This window comes from Eretmochelys imbricata, chromosome 24 (assembly GCF_965152235.1).
Source record: "Eretmochelys imbricata isolate rEreImb1 chromosome 24, rEreImb1.hap1, whole genome shotgun sequence".
In the NCBI taxonomy this organism is placed as follows: Eukaryota; Metazoa; Chordata; order Testudines; family Cheloniidae; genus Eretmochelys; species Eretmochelys imbricata.
The window spans coordinates 1,255,677-1,272,986 of NC_135595.1; the positions used below are offsets into that span (position 1 = coordinate 1,255,677).

The window sequence follows — 17,310 nt, forward strand, 5'->3', positions numbered from 1 at the left end:
CAGCCGCAGCCCCAGCGCCTCGCCGCCAGCTCCGGGGGCTGGGGACGGAAGTGATGAAAGGACGCTGAGCCCGGCCGCTGGGGAGGCTGCCAGGGCGGTGAGGGGCAGGTTGGGGGGCGGGTTAACCCCTGGCGTGCCGGGGGGAGGCGCTGCCCGGCCTGTGCAAAAGCGGGGGGATGGGGGGGACCCGGACCCTCATCAGCGAATTCACATGAACCGATCCTGGTCCCCCCAGAGCGCCCTGTGCAGCCGCTGGCCCCTGTACCCCCCGTCTGGGCTGCCTGGACCCTTCCCTCTCCAGCCCCCTGCTAGCCCCTTCCCCGGCTAGCTGGGCACCGACCTGGGACATGGCCGCCCGGCTCCTTCCCCGGCTAGCTGGGCACCGACCTGGTACCCGGCTCGCCTGGCTCCTTCCCCGGCTAGCTGGGCACCGACCTGGGACACGGCCGCCTGGCTCCTTCCCCGGCTAGCTGGGCACCGACCTGATACCCGGCTTGCCTGGCTCCTTCCCCGGCTAGCTGGGCACCGACCTGGTACCCGGCTCGCCTGGCTCCTTCCCCGGCTAGCTGGGCACCGACCTGGGACACGGCCGCCTGGCTCCTTCCCCGGCTAGCTGGGCACCGACCTGGTACCCGGCTTGCCCGGCTCCTTCCCCGGCTAGCTGGGCACCGACCTGGGACCCGGCCGCCCGGCTCCTTCCCCGGCTAGCTGGGCATCGACCTGGGACCCAGCCCCTTCTCTGGCTAGCTGGGCCTGGTGCCTGGCTGCCTGGCTCCTTCCCCGGCTAGCTCTGCGCTGACCTGGGACCCGGCTCCTTCCCCGGCTAGCTCTGCGCTGACCTGGGACCCGGCCGCCCCTCTGGACCCATCTCGTTACCTGGCCTGCCCGGCTCCTTCTCTGCCCGTGGTGCTGTTGTGCCCAGTGGTCCCAGCGACAAGGTGGGTGAGGGAAGATCTTTTATGGAACCAGCCCCTAAAAGGGAGAAAGTCTGGAGCAGGGCAGCTCTTCTCCAGACCTGGGAATCCTATGTTACCTGTGGCAACGTTGGGCGAAAGCTGGAAAGCCGGGCCCTGCCCCCTGCAGAAGTGGGTCCAGTCAAAGATATCACTACCTGCTCGCCCTGACATTCATCTGTCTCCGAACTCATCACCAGGCGGCTGCTCAGGGCGGCACACGCTCAGTCCGCGCCTGGCAATGCCGCCTACCGGCACGCAGCGTCGCCCAGCTTCTAACAGTTAACGTCAGCGCTCCCACCAGGTACCACACGCCCACCCCCTGACCCAGGCCGGGAGCCTGCTTTGTGGGCTACACCCTATACAGTGCTGTAGTGACTGGTACAGCCAGCAGGGGACGCCCTCCTGCTGCCCACCCCCGGGGCCCCGTGCCAGCCACACACGGAGATGGCAGCAGTTCTGGGGCGTGACGCAGACACAGCCGGGCTGCACTGCGTGCTGGGTCCAGTAGCCTCTTCCAGCCTTACCCCCCCCCCCCCACGCGCCACATTGGCTGGCTCTGTCCCTGGGACCACCTCGTCCCTCACTGCAGAGCAGCCACCTCTGACTAGCAGTGGCAGCTGTTTATCCCCCCCCCCAGCAGGAGGCTGCCTTTAGCATGGAGGTGGATGGGATGAGTGGGGGTGGCTAGGAGGGAAGGGGTGGGAGTCACAAAGGTTTATAACGGGCTGGGGGGCAGCTGGGGGACATTTACACCCCAGCCCTAGGGAACAGTCAGGCACAAGCCTGGCCGGGCCCCTGGAGCTACCTCAGCTCAGAGCCTGGACCAGGCTAAGCAGCCCAGACTGCCCCAGCTCCTCAGGTGCAGGTGACTCTGGGAGTCCTAGAGTAGCAGGCTCAGGGATTTCTCAGAGGGGGAATTCTGCTGCCCTGCACACCCTGCTCCCTCCAGGCCCTTCCCAACCGGGACCTGGGCCAGCCACTGCTCTGGCTTCCCCTTCCACATTGCCCCATGCCTGGTTCAGCCGAGCCCCCCTGGGGTTTGCTGCACTGGGATCTAGGGAGGAAGCAGCCCAGGGTCTGAGCAGGCCCCAGCTTCTGCCTCCCGCCCTGCTCAGCTCACATTCTTGGGCACTCCTAGAAGGCCAGGAATGCCGCAGCTGGCAGCTGGCGTGTGTGTACAAGCCAATGTGCGAGGGGCAGAGGCGGCCTCTAGTGGGGCACACGCACACCCTGGGAGATGCTGCACCAGGGCCAGGCATGCTGGCATCGTGCTTGCTGGCTGCCCGCCCTGCCAGGCTGTGAGCCTGCCAAGGGTGGGGCGGGGGAGATAGCGGGGCAGCCAGCGGCAGGGTCAGGGATGGGACAAGATGCCTTGGCTTTCGCTTCCCGTGCTGGGGGGAGCTGGGTCTGTAGGAGGCAGAGACTGAGCCAACCTGGAGCCCCAGGCAGTGGCTTGGCTCAGTGGCAGGCTGCAAACCCATACCCTAAAGGGGCCCCCTGTGCAGAAACTGAATAATGCTGGCTACATAGCCCTGCTGCTGCCCTCAATCCCAGGCTGTAGCCCCCTGGACTCCCCTCCTCCATCCCCATTTTCAAGCCCGCAGCCCTGTTGCACTGAACCAGCCACACCCCTGCCCGCCCCCCATGTCCTCTGGCTATTTTCTGACAGTGCAAGAGCAGAACTTCTGCTCTGGCCCTAAGGACAGTTACTGATGCCACGATTACCAGCATGTCTGTGCTGTGGCCAGCTCAGGGCCCAGGAGTGCCAGCCGCTGGCCATTTCATGTCTATACTGCAGGTGAGGGGGAAGGACCGAGAACTCCCTTGGATCCACACACGAGGATGCCTGAGGAAGCCCAGCGTCCTGCACCGAGCAGCTGCCAATCGCACTGGAATCCATCAGTTGCTCTTGCCAGGATGGGACCTGCTGGTTAATTTCCCCAGCCACTGACTTGCAGAGTAGCCAGGCACTTCTCCCAGTCTGCAGTGCTGCCAGGCCTGGGGATCTCGGGTTGCCAGTGGGGTAAGAGTGCTGTCCCCGATCCCTTCTCACCTGATTGCATGCCAGCCTGTACCGTCTCTGCTTGGGATTTCCCTGGAGCCTTCGATCTGCCCGTGTCTGCCCCCTCTAACAGCAGGCTGCCCCTCGGGGATGCTACAGGCAGGGACTGCGGCTCAGACATGTGTCTGCACAGGCTTCACCAGGGGGCATTAAGTGCAGAAAAATTTCACGTCCCTCCTACCCCGAGGCTGGGGGGCCCCGTGACTGAGCCCTGCCTGGCCCAGCCTCCCCCCCAAGGGTGGCTGGCAAAGCTCAGCCCATCTCTGCTCTCAGCTGGGGCTTTCCCTGGGCAACTCCCAGGGGCCGTTCCACTCCACGAACAGCTGGTAGAGGGCAGCGCCCCCTCCAGCCATTGCCAGCACCAGGGGAGAGCGCCCAGGTCAGATGTGCCCAGGGACGCGCAGCCAGGGTGCTGGTGGGAGGAGGGTGTTACACCGAGCACATGCTGGGCTCTGGGATGCAGGGAGGGGGGTGGCCCAGGGGCCACAGCCCAGCCCTGGCACAGACTTTCGCGGGGGGTCATGCTGCAAACCAGAGCGGACTGAAGTCCAGGTTCAAGTGCAGCTGGCAGGGGCTAAAGTCCCAGCATGCAATGCTGCACCCAAGCCCAGCAATGCAGCAGCTGGGGCCCCTGGGGTAAACAGAAAGGGGAGGGTGCTCCTGAGCCAGATCCGTCCAGGCGCCGGAGCCATTTGAGGACAGGCGTGGGGGATACTAGGACACAGGAAGGGGCGGCAGCTGCTGGAGGGCAGGGACTGTGCCCCCGGCCAGCCCACCCCACACAGGCAGGAGCTGCCACCGGCACGGGGTACATTTCCCGTTGGCTGAAGGGCTCAGGGGCAGGGCACAGTCCAGAGACATGCCGCCCTCCCCCCGGCCATCGCAGGCCTCCCTCTCCATGGGGATCGAGCTCCCTCTGACCAGCTACAGGGAACTAGGCGGGAATCTTCCCTCCCCTGGCCCCACCCAGGAGATGGTCTGCCAAGGAGATGGGGCCCAGGGTTTTCACTATCCCCTTTCCTCTAGCTGCAGGCTGGGGCCCTGAGCCCCTTCTGACCCCCACAGTGCCTTGGGGCTGGCCTGGTGCCCAGAGCACCCCCGGCAGCCAGAGGGGTTTTGCCTTCACACCCTCCTGAAGACCTGGGCGCCCCAGCCTGCCAAGTTTACGGAGTCGTGGCCTGAAGTCCCAGGGCTGGCACAGCTGCAGTGGGAGCCCCTGGAGAGGCCCCTAGACAGAACCAGCAGCCCCACGGCCCCTGGGGGATGCCCTTGTTCCTGCATTCATGATGCCCAGCTTCAGCAGGTCTGTGCCCATCACCTGCCAGAGCAACTACAGGGACAGGGAGCTGATCTGCCCAAGTCCTAGCCCCACAGGGCAATGGGGGGAGGCGGGGAGCAGGCCAATACGCACCCCTAGGGGACCTGCAGGACCACACGGACCATGTGTTGGAGCAGACAGACAGGAGACAGCGTGACTGACAGACAGATGCTGGAGGCTGACCCATTCAGGGCACGGGGGCACCTCTGCCTCTCTCCAGTTCTTAGACCCTGGGCCATGCGGGAAGGTGACCATGGTCGTGGCCCGGAGGAGTGCATGCTGGGGGCTGTAGTCTCCACTGGCTGCAGCTCCGCAGGGAGCAGTGGCCCCAGGTGGCTCCTGGTGACCCCATTTCATGCCAGTTCAGCCCAGCTTGAGGGCTCCGGATGGGGTTCTTGGCTGAGTGCAGCCTGCGGTGGGGGCACATGCTGTAACCTTGGTTTTGGGACAGGGGAAAGGGGCTGCAGCAGCCTGCCCTGCATGGTGCCCCCAGCAGGGTGGGTGGCATGGTCTCAGCACAGGCTGCCTCTCAGCTCCATGCCCCCAGAGGCGAGTTATAGCATAGCAGTACCCAGGATGCTCAGCACCTCGTGGCATGAGGTCAGACCTCATGCACCGGGGTTCCCCATGACTCCTCTGCGGGGCTCATCGGGGACACGTGCTGCCTCCCGGCCTCTGCAGCGAAATCAACAGCGTTCCTGGGACCGTTTGTTCCCCACAACCGCAGGGTGCTTGGACACTGTCCCGGAGTCCCCAGGCGATGCTCTGGACCTGCTCCCCACGAAGCCAGCCAGGACCCTGTGGAAGTCTCCTCTCTGGCAGCAGCCTGTCTTCAGGCCACACAGCTCACCCGGCTCCTCCTTCCTGGGTCTGACCTCAGAGCCTTCAGCCTCCTCTGCCCCTCCATGCACTTCCCACAGCAAGTCCACCCAGGCAGGCTCCCCAGGGAAGCCAGAGGGTCCTGCCCTCCAGCTCCGCAGTCAGACGTGACTCTCAGCCAGCCAGTAAAACTGAAGGTTTATTAGACGACAGGGACATGGTCTAACACAGAGCTTGTAGGTGCAAAGAACAGGACCCCTCAGCCAGGTCCATTTTGGGGGGCAGTGAGCTAGACAACACCGTCTGCCCTTCACTCCATGTCCCAGCCAGACGCAAACTGAAACTCCCTCCAGCCCCTCCTCCTCTGGGCTTTGTTCCTTTCCCGGGCCAGGAGGCCACCTGATTCCTTTGTTCTCCAGCCCTTTAGCTCTCACCTTGCAGGGGGGAAGAGCCCAGGCCATCAGTTGCCAGGAGACAGAATGTCGGCCATTTAGGTACCCTGGCCCTTTGCTCTGCAACAATTACACCCCCTTATCCCACCCCCTAGAGACTTAAGAATTGCCTAGGGGAAACTGAGGCACCCCCACACTATTCAGAGGAAACATTAAGAACAGTCCCACTTCATCGCAGACACACACACAGATAAGCCCCACTATGATCCTGGGGCAGGGACAGCAACCTCCTCCCTACAGCAGCCAGGGGTTTGATGACCCCCAAATGGGTCAGAGTGCCCGACGTCTCGTTATACCCCTGATCAGTCCATACGGGTCTTGCTGAGTACTGTGTAGGCTCCCACCACACTGCTGTGCTCTTCAGTCCTGACCTGCTCCCCCCGCAGCTTGTCCCTGCCCTGACTGCAACGTGCCAGGCAGACGGCTCTGGCATTTCAGGAGCGCTAATTAAACTGGCCTTGGAACAGCCCCAGCACTTGAGAAGGGCCCAGGGGAGGTGTTAGCAGAGCCAGGGTGTGTGTAATTAGCTGGCTTAGGTAGGGGCAGTGCAGGCAGGAAGGCACAGAGCCAGGGTGGGCAGGCCCTGCTGCCAGCAATGCCCCTGAGCCGTTTGCCACAGGGGTGTTCGCCTCTGGGCCGAGGGTTCTCCACCCCTCAGGGGATGCTCCAGCAGCTGGGGGAAGCTTGAGCTCTGTCCCTGAGCAGCCCCGCTCCCCACACCTAGGGCCGTGCCCTCGCCCCAGGCTCAACGCCAGCGGCTGCTGCCTTGAGCACCCGGCTAAGGGGTCTCCATTCTCCCAGAGCCATACAGCTCTCAGAGCTGGTGCATGCCCATCACTTCCCGTTGGCAGGTGCCAGCCCTGTGCCCAGGCAGGCCACCAACCCCACCTCACTCCTGCCAGTGGCTGCAAATGAGAGGGGAGGTGCCAACCCTTCCAGCACCCAGGACTGGTTCCCTCTCTACTCTAGCTCCCCCAGAGTGAGTGGCACAGGGGCTCTGCCCTGCACTGGTGGGTACCAGGCGCTCCCAAACAGCTCACATCAAGCCTGTGGCATAAATGGACTTTATTCCTCTGCATGTACATGGCACCCCCCGCAGGGGCAGGAGGGGACTGCAGCTCAGTGATCCCCCTGGAAAGCAGGCAGCCCGTCCAGCACAGGGTACCAGGGCCTGGCGTAGCCTCGGGTTTCGCTGCTGGGGTTCAGACATGCCTGCAATACAGGGCAGCTGGAGTGAAAGTGCCCCCCGGTGCTCACCCCCACATCCAGCAGCAGACCCAGAAGAATGGCAGGTGTCCCCTACAGCCAAGGGAGCAAGCACCTGCCAGGCTTGCAATGGGGCAGAGCTGCCAGCCAGCCAGCCCCCACCTGTTGGACCAGGTGAACTATCAACACCCCTTCCCTGAGCCTGCTGCCCCACCCTAAGCGCAGGAGACTCAACAGGGCCTCTTCCACCCCCATCCGAGAGCCCCCAAGCGGCTGCCACAGCCTGGGCCCAGGCCCTGAGGAGCTGGCCTCTCCCCTGGCACTGCAGACTGGAAAGACGCCCTCTTCCAGTGCCTAGGAAGTAGGGATGTCTGTGCCTGGCACTCCCTCTCCCAGGGTTACGTACGGAGACTCCCAGGGATCCTCCGAGGGAGGCCAGGGCTATCGGCTTGAGAACCAGCCACGGAGAAAGGTCTCCAGGAAGGAGAAGGTGTCGCCCAGGTCTGGAGTGCGGAGCCCCCTCCGCTGCTGCCAGTCACCCACAAACTGCGCCAGCTCCTCTGGAGAAAAGAAGAAAGGGATCAGTGGAGCTGGGCGCTCCCGGACAGTCCCCAAGAACCCTGCTGGGCCTGGCCCTCTTCCTGACTCCCCCACTGGCTCCAATCACCACCCGCCCCCAGCCCCACCACACAGGAAGCACCTGGTCCACACTCACCATCATCCGGGATGGTGTCCTCCTCCCGAGGGTCCTTGCCCTGCCCGCCCTCCGGGATGGTGGTGACAAGGGTCTGGTCTCCTCTGCGGCGGGTGACGACGGTCTCTCTGCGCCCCTGACTGTCCTGCACTGTCCGACGCTCCTCCACGGTCTGAGGACGGGACAGCAGGCCCTTGTCACACCCAGCCTGGAGCAGCCCTGCCCCTCCGCAGGAGCCCAAGTCACCAGCAGCCAGGAGGCATGGCAGGCAGTGCAGGGTGGGAACTGTGACTGCACTGAGGGCCGCACCTGCCGCCTGCAGGAGCCACACTGAACACACCCCGCTCCCAGGACCACGTTTGCAAGCCCCTAATGAGAGAAGAGGAGACGGCCCTTCCCGACACAGCCCCGAGGAGTCACTCCTGTGATCCCTGGCCCTGCAGCACTCACCCCATCGGGCCCCGTCACCGTGGTGACGGACACGCTCTGGAAATAAGAGTGGGCCTTTGGCTCGCCTGGTCTCAGGACCGTCTCCAGCCCCTCCGAGGAGACTCGGGAATCCAGATCTGTGCAGAGGATGGACGTGCATAAGGCAGCAGCACAGGCAAAGCATCTCCCTCCAGGAGCTCAGGGACCGCATCCTGGGAAGGGCCCGGGAGAGAGTGGGGCTCTGCAGCAGCAACACCAAGATGTGTCTCACGTGCCAAACCACCTGCTGGGGCACCCGCCTCAGACCGTGCAGCAGTTTGGGTCTCAGGGCTCCGATGTCCCCTCCCAGTCCAGAGAGCTCTGGAACAGCACCTACCACAGCCAGCACAGCCTGGCCTGGCCTCTCTGCCAGGCTGGGGGTCCCAGCTGCACCCTCCTCCCAAAGCTCAGATCATCATGCAGTCCCCGCAGGGCACAAGCTGCCCCCAGACTCGATCGGCACTGACCTTTGTCCTCTTTGGCACTCGGGGGAGCCGGATGCATCTCTCCCAGCTATTATGGAAAGCAAAGAGCCAGTTAACAGAGGTGGGGGCATTACAGTGGCATACAGAGCAAGCGATGGGGCCTTTGATGGCTTGTTACAGACCTGCCTTACCTTCTGGGGAGGCCTATGCCCACCAGCTTGTGCTAGCACCTGCCAGGAGGGCCTCTGCTATCCCTAAGGAGGTACTGACAGAGAGCATGGGCAGCGCCCCTGCCATGCTAGCAATGAGAGAGAGATGGCTGCTGTGAGACCCAGACGTGAAGGCTGCGAGCTGCATCCCTGAGCTGGAGCTCGCGTGTTCACTCACCCCAGCAAATGGCTGCCAAGGCTTCATGCCTGGGGCTGCCAGGCCCGCACCATCCCCCAAGTCCCTCCCAGGGACTGTGCCCTCTTCAGAGATCCTGGGCTGGTGACTGTCTGGATATTTGAGCATCGAGTCCCGCAGCGCCTGCCGTTTCTGCTCCTCACTCAAGTGGCCCGAGGCAGGTGGGGCAGCCTCAGTGGCAGGAAGCTCTAGGGAGCAGAGAGGGAAAGCAGCACATCACACCCCTGTTCTAACAACGGCCCTCAGCCGTGACGTGTATCCCCCCATGCTGCTGTCCCAACCCTGGGCTACCTCCACCCCAGGGCTGCTGGTGCCCCTCAGTCCTGACTCGCAGCCCATTATCTCTACGCGCTCACTCCAGCAGATGATGCCAATCATAAACAGCAGGGGCTAGAGAAACCATGGTCAATGGAGCTGTCTGCTCAGAGCCGATCCCAGCCCCATACAGAGAAAGGCCCAGCAGCAGCCCCTGGACCCTGCCGATCCCAGCCCTGCTCCCGGCCTGGCGCAGCACCCTACCGAAAGGCTGGCAGGGCAGAGTCCAGGCCCCCATCTCGTTGAAGAGCTCGTTAAAGTCACGGAAAAGCTCGTCAAAGCCGAAGTTGTCATGGAAGCGCATCCCGCTGAAGCTGAACCCAAAGTCCTCGGTGGGGCGCACCCCAAATGAGGGGCCCCCGTCTTCATCATATTCGTCCTCCTCATCCTCATCCCGGGTGATGCCCCCGAAGAAAGGGTCTCGGGGCCTATGAGGGGGGGTGGAGAAGAGAAGGAGTCATGGCAAAGGGCATCAGCATTAGGAGGGAAGAGCCCCCCACCCTCTGGGGGAATGTCCCACTCCCGAGGCAGGGCACCTCTGGGGGCCTTGCCCAGGCTGATGAGGGGGGGCCCGAGTAGGGGGCGGGGCCAGGCTCCGGAGGGGGCCGAGTGGGGGGCCGGGCCAGGCTCCGGGGGCCACGGGGGGGGGCCAGGCTCCGGGGGCCACGGGGGGGGGGCGAGCCCGGGGAGATGGTTGCTGGGCTCGGGCCGGGGGACCATGGGGGGCCGAGCCCGGCGGGACGTTGCTGCTCCAGGCGGCTCCGCGTCTCGAACCTGCGGCCCCGCGGGAAGCCGAAGAACCCGCGGAACAGCTCGTAAAGGCTCATCCCGCTACTGCCGTAAAGCCAGACGGCTCCTCTGTCGCGCTGCCGCCTCTACCGCAAAGCGCGGCCGCTGCCGTGACTGCCCCCTTCGCGCGTCAAGCGCGGCCGCCCCCTGTCGCGGGGAGGCGATTGCGGCCTGAGTGGCGCCGCGCCGCCGTAAAGCGACACCAGCCCGACGCTCGGGCGATTCCCCACGATCCTCGGGCGCGCCGCCGCAAAGCGCAACCTCCCACGTCGTGCTCCTAGTCTCCCTCCTGCCGTAAACCGAGGCAGCCGCTGTCGCCGTAAAGCAAATCACGCAAGAGTCGTGAAATGTTGTGGGATTTTTCTCCCGCGCAGCTGCCTGGCCCCGCCCCTCCCGTTGTTGTGTTTGGGTCGCAGAGGGCGGGTCAAACCGGGACACGTGGGATGCCCGCCCCGCCCCGCCCCCCAGAAATTAGCATAAACAATAAAAGTAACAACTTGTAAAAAGCACACACACATCCCATTGTTCTGCCTTTTATGTGTGTCCTTGTTACCCCTCCCCCGCCAGCCCCAGAGAGAGCGGGGCCCCTTGTGCCGGGCGCGGCCCCCACCCCAGAGCGAGCGGGGCCCTTGTACCGGGCGCGGCCCCCACCCCAGAGCGATGGGCCCCTTGTGCCGGGCGCGGCCCCCACCCCAGAGCGAGCGGGCCCCTTGTGCCGGGCGCGGCCCCCACCCCAGAGCGAGCGGGCCCCTTGTGCCGGGCGCGGCCCCCACCCCAGAGCGATGGGCCCCTTGTGCCGGGCGCGGCCCCCACCCCAGAGAGAGCGGGGCCCCTTGTACCGGGCGCGGCCCCCACCCCAGAGAGAGCGGGGCCCCTTGTGCCGGGCGCGGCCCCCACCCCAGAGCGAGCGGGGCCCCTTGTGCCGGGCACGGCCCCCACCCCAGAGAGATGGGCCCCTTGTGCCGGGCGCGGCCCCCACCCCAGAGCGAGCGGGGCCCCTTGTGCCGGGCACGGCCCCCACCCCAGAGCGATGGGCCCCTTGTGCCGGGCACGGCCCCCACCCCAGAGAGATGGGCCCCTTGTGCCGGGCGCGGCCCCCACCCCAGAGCGAGCGGGGCCCCTTGTACCGGGCACGGCCCCCACCCCAGAGCGAGCGGGCCCCTTGTGCCGGGCACGGCCCCCACCCCAGAGAGATGGGCCCCTTGTACCGGGCACGGCCCCCACCCCAGAGCGAGCAGGGCCCCTTGTACCGGGCACGGCCCCCACCCCAGAGAGAGCGGGGCCCTTGTACCGGGCGCGGCCCCCACCCCAGAGCGAGCGGGGCCCCTTGTGCCGGGCGCGGCCCGCACCCCAGAGAGATGGGCCCCTTGTGCCGGGCGCGGCCCCCACCCCAGAGAGAGCGGGGCCCCTTGTGCCGGGCACGGCCCCCACCCCAGAGCGATGGGCCCCTTGTACCGGGCACGGCCCCCACCCCAGAGAGATGGGCCCCTTGTGCCGGGCGCGGCCCCCACCCCAGAGATAGCGGGGCCCCTTGTGCTGGGCGCGGCCCCCACCCCAGAGATAGCGGGGCCCCTTGTGCTGGGCATGGTCCCCACCAGGAGCAAGGCTCTGTCATGCTGGGCACGGCCCAGACACCGAGACCAGGGAGCCCCTTCTGCTGGGCATGCACAGACCCCAGCCGAAATCAAAGCACCCCTTGTGCTGAGCGTGGCACAGACCCTGAGCGAGATCAGGGTCCCCATCATGCCAGATCCCCACCCAAATCAGGGCCCGTTGGGCGCAGCCCAGTCACCCAGGGACTGTCCCTGCCCTGAAGTGCTCATGGTATAAACAGGCCAGACGAAGGCAGGATTATGTTCCTCATTCTATGAACAGGGAAACTGAGGCCCAGGAAACAAGACCCCAGCAGAGAAAACCATGTCTGTGTCTGCCCCAGCCATCTGGAGATGCCAGCGCTGTTGGGGGCTCAAGTCCAGTCTGGGTGCAGGTCTCACGGCCATCAGGGCTTCCCCCTCTTTCTCACGAGGAGCTGGACGGGTCCATGGGCAGGGCCCTGATGAGCTGCCAGGCCTCGAGCCACATCAGCCCCTGCAGGCTCCTCTCCCCGATCTGGAGCAGCTCGTCCCCAGGCTGCAGTAGGTCCTTAGGGCCCCCTGCAGGAGACACCAGGGTGACGAGCCTGGACCCTGGGACCTGGATCGAGGGGCTGCTGGCATGTCGTCTTGGGGACTGCACTGGGGCCACATGCAGCCAGGGTGATGAAGCAGGCCCCAGGGACCATGGGGAGAGACACACTGCAGGGAGAGCCCGGGAGGCGGGGGGATTTCTCTGCTTGCAATGGGTGGCTTTGTCCCTGCGTCCTCTCCCCAGTGGGGCTGCTGGGACGGTACAGCCAGGCCCCCCGATGACACAGGTGCTGGGACCCGCAGGGCAGCGACGGGCTGGGAGCTGCTCCTGAGCAGAGCGGCCCCCCCACCCCAGTCAGCCTCCCCCCGCCACTGTCTCCCTCCCTCTCCATCTCAGCCAGCTCCGCAGCCCAGACCCCTACGCTGCCCCCCCCGCACCCCGGTCTCTCACCCTGGAAGATCTTCTTGACGGTCAGTGGCCTGTCCCCCTGCAGCGACCCCCGTCCCCCATCCAGGCTGAATCTGAGTCCGTTGGCATCTTTCACCACCTGCATGGGCCTCACCGTGGCGTCTGCGGGGAGACAGACAGATGGAGCTGTCAGACGCCAGCCCCTCCCTGCTCAGCTCAGGGCCCTGTCTGGCCGTCACTCACCCGGTGCTGATGGAGGGGGCTGTGGGACCGGCGCTGGGAGGGAGCCGTTGGGGAGCCCATCCACTGCCCCCTTCCGCAGCACCACAATGGCCTGCCGGGCGGCCTGGGCCCGGTGCAGCGTTTGCAGCGCCTCCCCATGGCTGCAGCCTGTCGGCGAGTGCCCGTCGATGGAGAGAACCTCATCCTCCGGCTGGATGGTGCCCTCCTGGGCGGCCAGGCCGCTGGCAAAGACGCGGCGGATCTGCAGGGAATCAGGGCAGGGAGCTGCATTAGCCCCTAGAGTCAAAGCCCACCCTCCACTCTCATCCTGCCGGCCCCAGGCTCCCCTCCCCCTGCTGCTCCCTGGGGGACCCCGGCACTCACCGTCACCCTCTCGTGCTGGTCGCTCCCCCCTGCAACGCTGAAGCCCAGCCCGGCCCCCTCGTCCTTGTGCAGCACGAGCACCTGGATCTCCTTGAGGTGCTGCTGGGAGAGAGGCGCGTTCGGGGCCAGGGTCTCTGCAGACCCCGGAGGTGGGGGTCAAGGCTCCCCTCCATCCCGGTCTGCACCTGGGCACCTGGGCTGGGCAATGACACGCCCCCACCAGCTGCACCATGTCGGGCCCGTGCTCCTCTGGCAGCTGGATCCCAGGCCGCAGGAAGGATCGGTTTTAACTACCCGGCCCCTGACCGGCCCGCCACAGAGCCCCGGCCCGACGGGGGGGTCACACGGGGAGCCCCTGCCCGCCACAGAGCCCTGGCCCAACAGGGGGGTCACACGGGAGCCCCGGCCTGACGGGGAGCCCCTGTCACACGCGAAGCCCTGGCCCAAGGCTCTTCACTCTGACCCCACCCAACCTGGCTCGTTCCTGCCTGGGGCCTGGGGCCCAGCCGGAAGGACGGGTCCCGTGCGCAGGGTGAGGGGGACAGACAGACAGACAGACGGCGCCCCCTCGGGTGGCACATACCTGCAGGCTCTCGTCTCCCAGGCCCTTCACCTCCTCCAGCAGCTGCTCCAGGTCCTGGGCTGGGATCGGGGACACCACGGACAGGCTGGACAGGCTGGAGTTCAGTGATGCTGAGCATCCCTCATCCAGGGGCGCCTCCTTCCCGTCCAGGCCAAACTCCATCAGCTCGGCCAGGCTGGGGGCAGGAGAAACCCCATCACGGCCAGGGGCCCGTCCCCCCACGGTGCCCCCAGCACCCACACCTGCCCCCACCAACACTGCCCCCAGCACCTCCCACCTCCCAACACTGCCCCCCAGCACCCACGCCTGCCCCCCACCTCCCAACACTGCCCCCCAGCACCCACGCCTGCCCCCCAGCACTGCCTCCCAGCACCCACACTTGCCCCCACCCCCCAACACTGCTCCCGGCACCTCCCATCTCCCAATACTGCCCCCCAGCACCCACGCCTGCCCCCCACCCCCCAACACTGCCCCCCAGCACCCACGCCTGCCCCCACCAACCCTGCTCCCCAGCACTCATCCCCCGCCCCCAGCACCTCACACCTCTGCCCCCCAGCACCCACACGCACCCTCCAGCACTGCCGCTATCTCCCTAGGGTTCAGGCACCCAGCACCAACCCCAGCTGCCCCCCAAAGGCCCTCACCCACCCTGGCAGAGCCCTGCCCCCTGCCCCTCCCGCTCAGCTCCTGGGTCCTGCCCGGCTCTGCCAAGGGTGACTGCGTTGGGTTCTCAGTGCGATGTTCACCCACCCAGCCAGGGGCACGTGGCACAGGAGTGACCCTGGCTTTGGTACCGGTAGGGTGCTAGGCCTCCCAGCATAGCAGAAGGGGGTGAGAGCTCCCCAGCCCCAGGATGGCTTGGAGGGGAGACCCCAGAGCACCCCCAAGGCCGGCTCCAACACGGCTACCCACCTGAGGGCGAAGCTCCGGCCGTGGGGCTGGCTCTGCTCACTGGGGGTGGTGAGTGAGGACTCTGTGGAGTCAGAGTCATCCCCGTCGGACTCCCCCAGGCCCTAGGGAACGAGGGGCAGGGCTGGGGGCGGCTCTGGGGCCCTGCCCTCTGCAGGGAGCAGGGAGGATGTCAGGGGTCCACGCCTGGGCAGGTGGCTCTGCAATGGCCCCCCAGCAGGCCCGGTCCCCGGCAGCCCCTCACCAGCTGGACCTTCCCCCTGGGCCGCCTTGGGTCTGCCGGCGTCTGGGGGGGCCTGGGGCAGCCCTGGAGCTCTGGCTCCTGCCCTCAGTGCCCCCAGGCGAAGTGCTGCATTGTCTTTCCTACCACCCTGGGGCCGCTCAGGGGCTGGTGGCTCTGGCTGGGGCAGGCACAGCCTAGCTGGCAGGGCTGAGAGTCGTTGCCCTTTCCCAGGGGGCCGTGGCTCCTGCTCCCCACCCCAGGCTGCCCGGCTTCGCTGGGGCCCCCGTCAGCCCACTTCTGCCTCGGGGGGCAGCGGCCGCCCAGGGAGCCTGGCTCGCCCCAAAGCGCAGCTCGATGGAGCGAACCTGCTCCCGCACAGAGCAGCCTGGCCCCACGCTGGGGCCCCTGGCCCCGCCGGGCGGAGGCCGCGTCTCCCCAACTGGTTCCGTCCGCTCCTTTTGGGCAGGGGGCCTGGAGCTGCTGGGGCACAAGCCTGGGGCCTTGCTGGACAGGACGCTCTCCTCACTGCTGCGGGGCGGCCAGTCCTTTCCACTGGGCCTCGGCTCCTGGCCCGCCCGCCCCGGGCCCTGGGGCTGGGGGCCCGGGGGCTGGGTTCCTCGCTTGCAGCCAAGCTCTTCTGGAAGCGTCTGATCCGCTCCTGCAGGCTGAGGCACGAGAGGCCAAGGGCCCTCTGGGCTGATGCCTCCTGCAGGGGCCTGACTTGGAAAAGCCGGGAGGGCCCCGGCCCCTGCGGGACGTCACCGCTCCCAGCTCTCTGAGGCCTGGCTGTGGCAGCCCAGCTCCCAGGACAAGGTTGGCCAGGGCCAGGGCCCAGGCAGGGGGGCTAGGCAGCGTCTGGCTCCATTCCCAGCAGCGGGTCAGAGAGCTCCGAGTCCAAGTCCCACGGGGCGGCTCAGGGATCCCCAGCTGATCCCACTGGGTCCCGCGTAGCCGGTCCTGCTGGATCCATCAGCCTCCCCCAGCCAATCCCTACACGTCCCTCCTGGGGGGATGCTCCCCCGTGCACTGGGCTTCTTCCCAGAGTGACGGGGCCTCCCAGCCTCGCCCGACAGGACCGGGGCAGCGACTGAGGAGATGATGCCGACTGCAGGGTGCCCGGGGCTACTGCGTCCCACCTGGACCTGTTGGAAGCAGAGGCCAAAGTGGGGTTGATTCCCTGGACCCTCCACCTGCAGGACCCTGCTCCGTCTCCGTGCGACATGGCCTGGCCTGGGCACCCCCAACCACCACCACAGTCTCACTCTCCCAAGCGTGTCATCACCGGGTGCTTTAGAGCCACTGAGTTATTTAAGGTGCCATCTAGACAGAACCTGCCCTGGCATGGGAGGGAGCCATTTAACCCCTGCATGACCGGGGGCAAGCATGGCGCTGGCTGTCTCATGTTCTGGGTGGGGCTGGGACCGAGACCGAGCAAACTCCAGTGTCCTTTGGGATTTGGTGGCCCGTGAGAGCGATGAGGCTCTGGGAGAGGGCAGGCAGCACCCACTGCTGGGTGAGCAGGACTCTAGCCACACCAGTTGAATCCTGCATCCAGAAGCACTTTACAAACTAGCCAGTGATGGATTCAGCCACCTCTGGGATGCAACCAGGCAGCTGGAGAACAGGAAGAACGGGGTGGGGGTGAGGTGTCGTTCGGCACCCAGAGCCAGGTTTTGTTCAAGGGGAAAAAAGAGTTTTGCAAACAAACAAACAGCAGCAGCAGATTTGTAATGAGATTTAAAAACAAATAAAACAGGGGTTTTATTCTGTTTCAAGTTTGCAGCCTGGACCCCCATGGCCTGATGGGCACCAGTCACCCAGATACCATGGGCATTGGCTGGCCAGACCCCATGCCCTGACAGGCACTGGTTGCCCAGACCCTGCAGCTTTCTATCCGCACATGGGACCCCAAATGAAAGTGGCCTGTCTGCGTTCACCCCGAGGTGCTGGACCTAGCCAGCTGTGTGCAGAGGGCAGCTGAGAGCAGGTTGTTCCTTGCTCCTCTCAGGGAGCAGCGAGAAGCCGGAGGTTTGGATTGAACTGTCCAATGGTGAGCCGGGCAACGTGTCTTAAGTGCCAGCTGTTGAGGGCAGGGATCATGCACCAACCCACCTACCGGGGACCAAGGGATGGGGAGGGGAACAGCCCATTTGGCCAGGACACGCATCTAGAGAAGTGCCAGGTACCTTGCACCACAAGTAGCCAGGATGCTGCGCTTTGGGGTTCATCCAGGTATCCCCCCACCAGCCGCCACCTCCCCTCTCCCCAGTGCTGTGATTGGAGCAGGGACTCAGCCATGAGGACAGGCTGAAAACGGGCACTGTCCTGCCATGCAGCACCCAGAAGAGCAGCCATAGGACTTGTGATTACAGGGGGCAGAGCAGGCACAGGCTTGGCCTTCTACTGCCCCCCCCCAGCACCGCCCCCACCCCAAAACACACCGCCACGGGGCCAGGTAACCTCCCCCCATGTCTCATTCGTCCTGCCCAGGGTATATTCAATAAAGTCCTCCCATGGGGAAGGCACCCCTGGCACATGGGATCTG

General features: G+C 65.8%; 1 protein-coding gene and 1 pseudogene across 1 annotated transcript; both read right to left on the minus strand.

The window, feature by feature from the left end:
• Positions 1-6,655: 6,655 nt before the first annotated feature.
• HAX1 (HCLS1 associated protein X-1) lies at positions 6,656-10,218 on the minus strand. Its single transcript, XM_077841297.1, has 8 exons — positions 9,895-10,218; positions 9,325-9,548; positions 8,788-8,993; positions 8,443-8,488; positions 7,958-8,073; positions 7,529-7,679; positions 7,220-7,373; positions 6,656-6,819 (listed from the first exon to the last, which is right to left on the minus strand). The coding sequence occupies exons 1-7, from the start codon at positions 9,945-9,947 to the stop codon at positions 7,255-7,257; spliced, it is 915 nt and encodes a 304-aa protein (XP_077697423.1). The 5' UTR covers positions 9,948-10,218; the 3' UTR covers positions 6,656-6,819; positions 7,220-7,254.
• Positions 10,219-11,844: 1,626 nt separating this feature from the next.
• On the minus strand, positions 11,845-15,630 carry LOC144279866 (uncharacterized; annotated as a pseudogene).
• Positions 15,631-17,310: the final 1,680 nt, after the last annotated feature.